Here is a 12547-nt window from a genome sequence, read left to right on the forward strand (position 1 = left end):
ACAAGTGAACACTGCCAGTAAAAAGTCTAATTAAAGCTGGAACGCACTAAGGCCGGAAGGAAGCAGAGTAGCAGTGGTCCACTCTGCTCAGGTTGGCACGATTCTCTTCATGGGACGTCTGAGTTCCATTGTTCAAAACCGCCAGGGGACGAGCTGAAGCAGTACAGAGAGGAAGGGCTCACCAAAAGTTGTCATTCTGGTTCACCAGTGGGTAAAGTCAAGTCAGGAATGTTTCCTGGTCCTTGACGGGAATGGCTTGGATTGACGGGAGACTGCACTATCTTTGTGAGGCAGAAATACAAACACAATGTGCAATGTGCATCCACAGGAGGTACAGTACATGGGAAGTTCATTAAGCTTACAAGTGAGACTCATTATGAATTTCCAAGTTGGCTACACATTAATCTTTTCAAAACAAAAATATGTTTTGTGCTGATAAAATGTATCATGATTTAGAAAAAAACAAAAAGGTGATACAGGAAGAATTTGCCATTTACTATATGCTTCAGAGATTGTTATGTCTATTATTTATAGTTTGAGTAAAAGCTTATATCTGATAATGGGCAATCTATTAATTGTCCCAGATGAATATGCTTGTTTTTATTATTTAAAAAAGGCAAGACAAAACTCCGTTAATTGACAAAAGCAACAAACTTCTGGCTGCTTTTTGTGGGTGAACAGAGCCAAACAACCCATAAAACCACACACACTTGTTAGAACCAGAGGTGGAATTTCCAACTTACTAGACCGAGCCTGTCTTTTAGCGCTAACACAGAGATAGTGCATTGTGTGGGATGGCTAACCTTGGAGGAAAAGGTGTATTTGGGAAGGCTATTTGGTCTGAAACACACATTGTTTGACTGAGAACGAAGCAACACAAGGGAAACTCCCAGCAGTTCAGCCCTGGCACGGATCACTGAACAAGTCTAGACCAGACAAATGATACACTGTGTGCAAAGAATGGGACAGAGGGCTAGATAAATAGCAGTATTAGGGGAGTAAGAAGAGGTTTTATAATTCGGTCATGTCAGGCACACAACGTTCCAACCTCAAAACTTGTACTCCCACTCTTGGAGGAACATAAACCTTGCATATTATTCTGACCAACATTTTAATAGGAAAGTTGGCCGTTAATCCACATCTTGTCAGTGACGCAAGGAACACATTAGTGTGTGAGCTGTGACATACGGTACTAAAATACTTGCTAGTTGCCTCATAGTGAATGAAATACAGTTTAATTATACACAAATTCCCTGTATGACTTAAGTTTGGTTGAAGGGATGCCAAACGGATCATAGTTTCATTACATAACAAGATAACTACAGCAAATAAAATTAACCGGTATTTTTAATTCTCTAGAAAGGTTTAATTCTCTAGAAAGGTTAATGCTCTACAAATGTTCAAGTTGTCATCACTTACAGTATTAGGGGGAAACACAAGGGCAGATGATGAAACATTCTCTAGAAAAGCTCCAACACGCCTCCCTTCTTATGCAAGTTCTGGTGACTTTTCAACATTTGTGGGAGTCATAACTGCTTGTTGAACAATTACATTTGAAATTACACACACATTGTATAGTAAAAGTTAGAACATTTGTTTAATTTTTTTTTTACTGCATTTTTTTCCTTTTTTTTTTACTCACAGACATCATTTAACTTGAATGTTCTTGATATTGTTATTCTACCTCGGCTTTTCCATTCCAGCACAAATACATCTTATCCTATGTGTGTAATGTGTCCCAAACTTAAATTTATTGACCACTGCCCATATCGTTCGTATTCATTATTAATCTAATAATCTTGACCAGGTAATTGTTGCGTGTTTGTACCGCTTGAATCTGGCACTAAATGTCAGTTGTCTCAATTACTGATATCAACTTCTGATGCAACAAGGCAAATTCATTGCCATCAACAACTGTATCCGTCCCAACAAGTTTGATTACATCACCATTTGATTATTAAACATTAGGACAGCTGCAAATGTGACACAGTTGATGACATGAAGTGACAAAACAACAAGACAATTATTTTTCATGACGTAAATGCTGGGACAAGCAATCATTCAGCTATAGTTAAATTATGACAATTAATAGAAAAGATTACATATTAAATATTACTCATTGTTTTGGAGGTATGGAAATGTTGAATATTGAGTGCACCGTCCATAATTGTTTTTTTTAACTGCAAAAAGAGCTGATTAAAACGTTTTTGTTTGCAGTGTTATCTTCCAAGTAAGGATATAGAGTAATATTTCTACTTTTGTGGCTCCTGTTAGTATTATACATTTTTTTTGACAATATTGAACCTCATCCCCAATCTTTACAGACAGTTTTAGCAGATTTCTAATGGATTGCCATAATAACAGAACATCATCATCAGCACAAAGAAAAAAAAAATCTGGATATTAATTATTGTCTATATTGACCTCTCCCACATGAAACACATTTTTGTGAGGCTTTTCATTTTACAAATTATACGTATACTGCAACTAATAAATAATAACTAGCAAATAAACGGCATTGGAGGTCAAGAATCTGGTTTCTATGTTAAATAAAAACAACAATGCCCCAAAGGGCTGTAATGAAATGGAGCTTCTTGTGCTAAACTTCATTTTAGCAACAGTGTAGTCAAGGAGCATTGTGGGTTATTTAATTTATGATCTTTAAAAAACATAAATGTATGTTGGGGCGAGTACGTTGGGGCGAGTACGTTGGGGCGAGTACGTTGGGGCGAGTACGTTGGGGCGAGTACGTTGGGGCGAGTACGTTGGGGCGAGTACGTTTGAGCGATAAAGCAGGAATCGCACCTTTTTTCATAGTTTTGGCCGCATATATACACTTATACTTCTGAGTAACTTATGTGATATTATTTGTTATTTACACACTTGCAACCGCATTTCATACTCTAGTGCAACTTATATATGTTTTTTCTTCTCTATTATGCATTTTTGGCTGGTGCGATTTATATCCTGTGCGACTTATAGTCCGTAAAATACGGTATGTTTGAGCGAGTATGTTTGAGCGAGTATGTTTGAGCGATAAAGCACTCACAGCAGGGAAAACACATGGCTAAAAAGGAGCAGCTAATGATAGCCTTGGTTGACTGTAAACAAGAGCAATGTGTTGCTGAGACATCAAGAAGTCCAGGGAAGACCTAAAATTAACCCTTATATTTACCTGTAATCGACAAAACTATCAAGAGTGGAGCGGTTCTGTCACTGCTTTGATCTTTTATGTGCAAGAATGTAATTTATGATCTAATAATTTGCTCCATCAAATTCCTTTATTTTAAGAGATTTCCCAGAAGCCAAAATTGGAAGTAAAAACTTCTCAGGAGTAATCTAATGAAGTGCTGGGAAGTGTGTTTTTTTTTTCTTTTAAAAGGAGGGGGCTGTACGATACTGGAAAGAGGAGCAGGAGAGGGGGGCGCAGCGCAGGCTTACGAAACACAATATAAGCGAGAGAATAAACAAGCGCCGGACTGTCAAGCACTGGCTCAGCAGAGGTACTTCCCCCTTATGTGCACAGCTGGATCTCGCTGAGACGGTGAGCAATACACTCCCCTCTACCAGACACTGACACAAACAGGGGAATTTAGCTGCTCCGTGCTTAAAAATAGATGTGGAATAGAAGGAGAGAAAAAAGGCAAACAGCATAATAAGCGCACACTTCTGCATGGGTTATTGAAAATATATATATTATACTAAAACTTGTATCACAACAAGTTATTTATTTGACTAGATGGATACTGGAAGGAAAAAAAAAACAACACACACAAAACAACAACAACAATGCATATATGACAGAATTAGAGCTCTCCTGAGTTTTAGAACAGTCTAGATTTCAGAACTATAAGACAGCTGGGCAATATGGGGCAAAAAAGTAATATATATTATTATTTCCCCCCCACATAATTATCAATCTTGTGATTTGATAAAATAAAATGTTTTAGTGATGATTTCATGAATGTAAACAATACAGATATAATTGCATTTATACTTTTTTTCTCTTTTAATCACATCTCTCTCTCCTCACATCTCCTCTGCTCAAAACCAAAAATCCCAACCATATCATTGCCAATTAGACATGGCTGAATGTTAATATTTCAATAGTTCGATTGACTAGCCCTAATAAGACCAAATGTTATTATCAAAGAAACTACATAAAGGGTTTTTAACTTTCACTGTGATGTCAAAATTGCAGCAGGGGATAAAAATCAGGATCTAAAAAATGAGAAGGAAAGGGCTGGAGAGGGCTCTGCAGGAGGCAACCAACACCTTCAGATTAATCCAGGAGGAAATGGACTAAAGAACAATGGAACAAAAAAAACAGGTACTGTTTTGGACAAAAACAAGATAAAAGTCCAAAAGCTCAAGAAGAAGATTCTAAAACTCCAGGAGTAAAAAGGAGTGGAGGGAGGAGCAGAAGAAGACCCAGGTGGCTGAGGAAAAGCTGCGAGAAACAGAACTGCAGCGCTGGAGAGGGCTTTGAAGGAGCCCAACGACACCTTTAATAACGTCCAGAAGAAACTTGAGCTCCTAAATCAAGTCAAAACATGGTGAGTGAGTGAGCGTTCGGATAAGATCACGATAAATGAACTTGCAGGAAACACAGTCTGCAGGTGAAGATCGAGCAGAGTAATGAGGAGATTGCCAGGCTTGCTTAACCATTGCAAAACAAAGCTAGGTTCATTTAGACCAAAACTCCTCCCACAATGTGTTATCGTTCCATCTAACACAAACACAACAAAAAGGGCTTCTTGTTTGGAGGGGTTTATGAGATATAAAGAGCAGAGTCAACTTTTCATCATAAGCAGAGTGCTTGCATAGGAAGGTCACGGTGGAAAATGTCTTACATCTTATGCCAAGCTAAATGTTTTCTACAACAACTTTACTGGAAATCCAGCTTCCTGTTTTTTACAAGTGAAGTCTTAATAAGTGTTTGGAAGGTGAGTTGAGAGCTGCTTGATTTGCTGGCCGTATTTCAATAGTAAAAATGTATACTTAACTTCACAGCGTTTGGACTGGGGTGACGGCAAAACGTGATGCAACTATTTGAAGGTTTTATACCAGCTTATCAACTACTTTAATCTATTTTGACACAGTACAGTACTACAAATTCCTTCAAAACAAGTACCGGTATTGATTAAAATAGAACACAATGTTATGCCAAGAACATTATTGCCCTGAGAATGTTTTGAAAAAGCACATCATGATTCATTAATTGACGCTAATGTCAATCATCTAAGAGTGGAGTAAACTATACTGTAATTCTTGTCATTGTAATGTTTGGTATATGTTGCACATAGCACGCCCCCTCCGTCCTGTTTAGACTAACTTTAGCGTGACTTACATGCCGGATTTGCAGAGAAGTACAACGTCAAAACAAAAAAAATACAGGGAAATTCCAGTTATTGCAACATATTTAATGGATTAAAAAAACATGTCAGCATTTCTTGAATACAAATCATAAATCTTGAGTAGTAAAGTGTACTAGAGTAGTGAAGTGTGTGGACTCACAGGCAGCTCTGAGGGCTCAGGAAGAAACTCAGCATCTTCTCCAAAGATAAAATCAGGAGGCAGCTCTGGATATTGTGCATTAAATATAATATCCCCTAGAAAATAAATGAAATGATTATTTTTTTAACAATAAACATTTCACATCACAATCTCAAGTAATATGAGATTCTGTGCAAACCATACCAGGACAGGTTTATGATTAATATAAGACCTTTTATTTTTGTTATAATGATAGACATGGGGTTAAAAGGGACTTGGTACGTCAGGTACTATGAGATTGAAGAAATGTATCTATAACACACAAACAATGCAACACTTCCAGCAGTATAGGCTTTTTTCACACATAAGTACAAAAATGTTATGCATGTGACTTTCCAAACTAAGTTTGTGTACTCTAATGCGAGTCCCTGAGTCATGAAAGCTTGCGCTCCACGGCTCAGAGGAGTTCTGCACCAGGTTGTCAACGTAAAACTTCAGACGTTATGCCTTGTTCCTGTCCCAAAGTACTGCAGGCCTGCGACATCATGTCTCTGGAGTGACCTGTCCTGGAACATTCTCTGTGTACTTATTTTATGCATTTATATGGACAATGGAGGGAGAACTCATGGAGTGAGCTAGCAGGAGATTCAGGAGATAATTCTGAGTTTAATCGTCCTTCTTACATATAACTATACTATTTCTTAATTTGTAAGTTTTTGTGTTTTTTTTAAAACTTGTGCAGTTGTAGTCTGATATTTGGTCAGTCAAATCATACAAATATTGTATACGGTCCACGACCCCACAGACATATTAATCTGGCTTGCAAACCATTTATTTATTTTTACTCATTTCGGATCGATACATAGCCTTTTATCACTATAACTATGAGTCACAATCCTTTGTAGCAGCTGCTCCTCCCTCAGCGCTCCCTTGCGGCTGGAGCGTCTCCAGTGCCTACTCGCACAAAACTTTACAGATTTGACTTGAGGTACAGTACCGTACTGTGGATGTTAAAGCTGTGCTAAAAGTGGCGCTAATGTGGAGCCAACTACAAGAAAACAAACGTCTCTCAGGTTTTGCATTGGTTTGGATTATTTCCACAGAGCTGACATCCCAGATCAGGAGCTAAAGGTGAAAACACAGGTCAGGTCTCACTGCAGTGAAATAAAGCATAAACATGACATGACTACTGTGAGCTCTGACTGTGTCCGCATGTGACTTAAGAGCTGGACACTGTATGAGTACAAATGTTTACTATCTTATACTGTAAAAATAGTAAGCTCATATCAGGTTTAAGTTTGGTAGCAGCAACAGCTAACGGGTCTTTGACATCAACATTTCATTTCAGAAATCATATTACCATATGTATAATCCCATGCTGCTGATGCATAAATATGGACTCAAGTCTTTCACATGCTGCAGATTTGTGCAACAGTGTCCACAAATAACTATTACTAGGCTATATAATGCCATTTAATTTTTAAATATACGTTTATGTTATGTTTGGTCCGAAACCCACCCTGAGCGTCAAAATTCAGCCTGCAACTCAAACTGAATTTGACACCCTTAATTTAGAACTTTAATCGATTGGTATGGCATATCTTTATTTGACCAAGAAAACAGCCCTAATTCTCTGACTGCCGGAGAGGAGGATGCTGTCTATATCTCTATATCTCCATCTTGATCTAGATATATATATATATATATATAAACTTTTTAACCTAAGATATATTCTATAATAATATTTTTGTCACATACATGTCACAGATAGAAACAATAATACTCGTATCATATATTAACTCATTAATTAAGGGCAGGGCAATATGACAAGTGTTCTTCTCATATTGATCAATTAAAAATGGCATTCAATAGTAATTCCCTGAACATTAACAAGGCACAAGGTTTATTGCAATTGTTAGAAAACACTATTCACACCATAGGAGCTTGTTTAGGCATAAAAGTGCAACATACAACAATGAGTAATAATAATAATACCAAAGTGTATAAAATCAAATAAGGCATGCATAATTAAGATTAAGAAATTAAGAATTTACTAATAAAATGAAAAATTATATAAAAATTGGTCTCAGTATGTACACAACATTTTCAGATGGTCAGAAATGCTAATACAGTATTGCCATTTAACACAAAACATTTCAAAGTTTGAACTTTGCTTCATACCTTTGTATTTTAACTGACAGGATTGAGTGAAGCAAATGATAAATGTTCACATTTATATAGCGCTTTTCTGACATTAAGGCACTCAAAGTGCTTTAGACACACATTCAGACACCAGCGTACACAGACACTGGAAGTAAAGTGGGTTAAGTGTCTTGCCCAAGGACATAACAACATTATCAACAAGGAGCTGTGATCGCAACGTCAACCTGTGGGCCAGAGGATCTGACCAAGAACATTTATGTCGTGAGCGGGATTCAAACCGCCGACATTTTGTGCTACAGCCACATTACAAATGACTGAATCTCTATCTCAATTAAAATTTGATTAATTGATAATAATCTCTAGCTGCCAATCTGTTAGAATTAAGTCAGTGCCTTATTTTAGCATTGCTTGCTAAGAGCAAACAATTAACAATGACATGTTGATAACATAACAAACGGTGCTTCATTTCACACCAATGCTGCTTATATTTCTATTATATAATAAATCTTAAATGTCTGAAATTTAAGCAAAAATATATGAATGTGTTCTTTATCCAACTAGATTAAGAGCATGTCCCAGAACATGTTCTCAATTTTGGGTCATGAGTCATGAAAGTTACAGTAAGACTAGAGATCTGACACTATTTAACAATCATTCTACATTTAATTACCGGTACTCAGTGCTGAGAAATAATAATAATTAACATTAACGATCTAGACAAGAAGTATTTAGTTGAAAAGTGAGTTAAACTTAATATGAATTTTGAGGTGAAAAAACAAACAAAAAACCCAAAACATTGAATAAAGTGAAAAGAATGAAATTAACTTGGTACATACATTTTAATGTCTCTCCAGCATAAGGGATGTGGAGCTTGAAACGATCACAACATGGTCCAGGAGTCAACGATGTACATCTGATCACAAAAGAAATTACAGTTACAAATTACAATACAGTCAGTATCTACATTATTCCAAGCAAAATAAAACATTATATATATCCTGGATCTACGAAAATCACAACTTATCCATTAACAGAACTGAGAGAAAGCTCTTTGTTCAAGATAATTGTAATGCCTGGTTCTAGGTGTCAACATAAATTTGCAGACTGTTTTTGATTATCTTGCTTGGCAACCACAAATAATATGCTAACCCCAAAAACATTTTAAACTAATTTAATTTAGAACAGGGATTTGCATTGTGTTCGCCCACAAGACACCACTGCCAGAAGAATCCAGACGGGCAGAATGTGATCCTCTGAAACTTTATGGGCATGATGTACGTTTGCCTGCAAGGTTCATGTGCTCCAAGAAAGTTTGCACTCTTCAAAACCTTTTGCTTGCCCTTGTACACTCATGACTCTCTGAAAATATTGAGTGTCACTTGTGGTCGAGTGGATAGCACTATGCCAGTGTTGAGTTCAATTCACACTTAACTATCCTTTCAAATAAACAGGCCAAAACAATCCTTTAAAAAAAAAAAAAACATAGAAAAAAATTAAAATATTATTGAAAGTGCTGAGGTATTTTAGTGCTGGTTAAATGTTAGTAAACTGTGTTGTGAATGTGTGTTAATGTAATCAGATATTGTATTTATGAATATGTCTAACCAATTGAAGTTCTTGTTTGTCTTGAGAGGGGTTCTGTCACATTGGTGATTAGGCTTGTATGCCTTGTAATATAATATGTTTTTTATAATCTACTTCTTTAATTTATTTATTTATTTGAGTGTGCTCTTGATGAAGACTTAATTGACAAACCCACTAGAACATTGTAATACATTGTAATCTGGAAGACAGGAAGTACTTTGTTGAAATTGATAACTGTGTCTAAGACCACATGCCCCTGGCCAGTGGGGGGCCCCAAGGGTCAATCCTGGGACCCCTTCTGTTCGACCTCTACATGCTGCCGTTAGGTCAGTTGCAACGCAGCAAAATTTGTCCTATCACAATTATGCAGACAACACTCAGATCTATGTTTCACTGTTGGCAGGTGAATATGGACCAGTGGATTCACTCTGTCACTGCATCCAAATAGATCAGTGTGTGGATGCAAAACAACTCTCTCCAGCTGAACTCAGACAAGACTGAAATCATCACCTTTTGGCCCACAGAAAAAGTGTTAGCAGACACCATAGGGTCTCACTCTAAAACCTACAAATCAAGTCAGAAATCTGAAGGCAATAATGGATTCAGACTTGAATTCAAACAGCCATGTCAAAACAATAACATCAGCAGATTTTTACCATCTAAAAAACCTCCTGCTGGTGCCCAGAGTCAGGACTAAACGTGGGGAATCTGTGTTTCAGTTTTAAGAAGCTAAAATCTGGAGCAGTCTTCCTGAAGATGGCCTCTACTCTGACAATGTTCAAAGCTAAGCTAAAAACAGTTTGGTTTATCTGTGCATATGACTGAAATGATTTTCTTTGCGCCCTTATATTTTATGTCTTAAATTGTTTGGTGAATTCTGTCATGTCTTTGTGATTTTAATGCATTTGTATTGTGATCTACGAATAAACTTGCCTTGCCTAATACATCTAAATGACATTTGACATAAGTACACACGACATAAGTACACACGAATTTACATTAGTACCACTCAAAGAAAAACGTGGAAAAAATAAATTCACCCAGTTTTGAGGTCTGTGACACGGAGGCAGTTTGTGGAGTCCAGTCCGACTCGTCCATTTCGGACCACATTGCACAGCAGCGGTCGAAGCTCCGGTGTGATCCGGTGCAGTGCCACTTCAGGAGAAATATTGTTCATTCTGTATAGTTTACGTAATCTGTGGACACATAAAACGGAGTATATTACACAAATTAATAATAATTACAATACACACGAATAGGTTATAGTATGCTGTTCTGAAGCAGTGTAAATAACAGGACTGACATAACAACTGTGACCGTTGCATTTCTGCCAAAATTAATGAACATGAAAATCCTCGTGCACTCGTGATGAGCGTGCGTTAAATATTTTGAATCAGAACTACTTTCATTCATCCCCGAGGGGTAAATTATTTTCGTTAGACATGCAACTGAACGATGCTCCTGTTTTATGCAAGCCCTAAAATCTGAAATGAAAAAAACTAACGCGTTACGTGAAAATAATTACCTGAACAAGTTAAAAAGTCAAATTAGACCAATGTTTACTTCTTCTCCTGAACATTTCCGGATAATTTCTTGTGTGTGGGTCCTTTATGGGTCTATTAGGTACCAGTTTCTATGCCTGTATAGAAATTATTTATTTTATGCGTTTAAAAGGTGAAAACATTGATTAATGTGCATTAAAATGCAAATACAGCAGCATACTCAACTAGAAAACAAATTTACTAAGATAAGCATCTAATTTTTATGGAAGATTTGTGAACAAATCCAAATAATATGTAACGTGCAGAAGAAGGAACGACACAGACCGCTGCGCCAAATTTGTACAAATCTGAGTAAGCAAACAAAAACGAAATATATACCATAATAACCATTATAACATGTATGTGTGTGTGTATTATATATATATATATATATATATATATATGAAGAGGTTTTGTCTATCAAAGTTTTGTTTATAAGAGCTTTTCTATTAAGAGCGTTTTTTAAGCTTTCTATAAGTTATCTGTTCTTTTACTCTGTACCTACTTGCGTTGCAACAACGGAATTTCCCCATTGTGTGGACAAATAAAGGCTTATCTTATCTTATACATACATACATACATACATACATACATACATACATACATACATACATACATACATATAGGAAAGAGGGGGGATTTTTGTTTTGACAAACAAAAAATAAATAAAACACATGTTGGGAGGGAGTTCTGCTCGAAAAAGTGCTCACTAGTCACAAGGAAATGCTAACTGCTGCTAAGAAATATTGGACTGAGATCAATAACGCGCTACAGAACCCAATTTCAGAACTATGTATTTGGGCCTCAACACTCCTGCCATTGACATACTGTTTGGAGCATACTGTTGGTGGCAGAGAGGACCATTATATAAAAAAATAAAATCCGACACAAACTGCTCCCACAATAAAGGACTGGACCAAAATTGTTTGCATTTTTTTAAAAATGTATATTAAAAAAAACACACAAAATGTTCCAAAAATATTATAGTTGGATTGGTGGACAAATGACCCAACCACTGAGCTCCATTAATCTGAACACAACTTTGTCAAACTGAATTTTGACTATAACTCAACTGTAATCAAAACACCAATTGGACGTTTAAAAAAAATGGTTTGAGCCCAGTTAAGCCTGAATGTAGATTTAGTTTGGTTCTGGTCAAGAGCAGGTTTAGTTTAGGGTATAGTCGCAGAAGACCACAAGCAAACCAAAAGGAAAAGAAAACAGGTTAAGAATGAAAGATCTCCAGGGAGTCCAAAGCTTAAAGGTTCACACTCAAACGCACACTACATTAAAAAAGAAAAGGGGACTAAACCTGGATTGGATCAGGACTACAACAGGACCAAACTAAGGCTACAGCAAGATGAAACTGGGATGATAACAGAACCAAACCACCCAACCACCGTATGTGACTATTTTCCATTAACCATATAAAACGATCCAAATCATTATTCCTCAAGTGTTTTGACGCTAAATTATTCTGCAAATTCTGTCAGCAAAAGGTGTGTCTGAACCCGGCCAGTCCTGATCCTACTCCTCACTGTTTAATTGCCATACATGTGGAGTGACCATTTGTGAGGGATCCCAAATAATTGTGACTGATCTTCATCACTTTGAGGACAGCACTGATAAACACATCATGAAATAGACAGAAGGTGGAACTAAATTTGATTACATTTTGTACCTTGTCTGTGTGGGTTGCCTGTAGCTAATTAACTGTGTTATAACTCCATCACTGCTTGTAATATGGTGATAGAATATAGTAC

At 36.7% G+C, this 12547-nt stretch overlaps 1 protein-coding gene across 3 annotated transcripts in view; it reads right to left on the reverse strand.

Annotated features, from left to right (window-relative positions):
* babam2 (BRISC and BRCA1 A complex member 2) overlaps positions 1–10843 on the reverse strand; it is a 56709-nt gene extending 45866 nt beyond the window's left edge. Inside the window, exons 1-4 of one of the 3 annotated variants that reach the window (XM_072457988.1) lie at positions 10769–10843; positions 10284–10439; positions 8496–8572; positions 5518–5612 (exon numbers count right to left, since the gene is read on the reverse strand). In XM_072457988.1, the coding sequence (XP_072314089.1) occupies positions 5518–5612; positions 8496–8572; positions 10284–10420 (309 nt within the window). In that variant the 5' untranslated portion in view covers positions 10421–10439; positions 10769–10843. The remainder of the gene's footprint in view (positions 1–5517; positions 5613–8495; positions 8573–10283; positions 10440–10768) is intronic. The other 2 variants (XM_072457990.1, XM_072457989.1) reach the window with 2 other exon arrangements.
* Between the last annotated feature and the right edge of the window lie 1704 nt (positions 10844–12547).

The sequence above is a fragment of the Eucyclogobius newberryi genome, unplaced genomic scaffold (assembly GCF_026437365.1).
Source record: "Eucyclogobius newberryi isolate DKJ021-1_F unplaced genomic scaffold, fEucNew1.0.hap1 SCAF_21, whole genome shotgun sequence".
NCBI classification, from domain to species: Eukaryota; Metazoa; Chordata; class Actinopteri; order Gobiiformes; family Gobiidae; genus Eucyclogobius; species Eucyclogobius newberryi.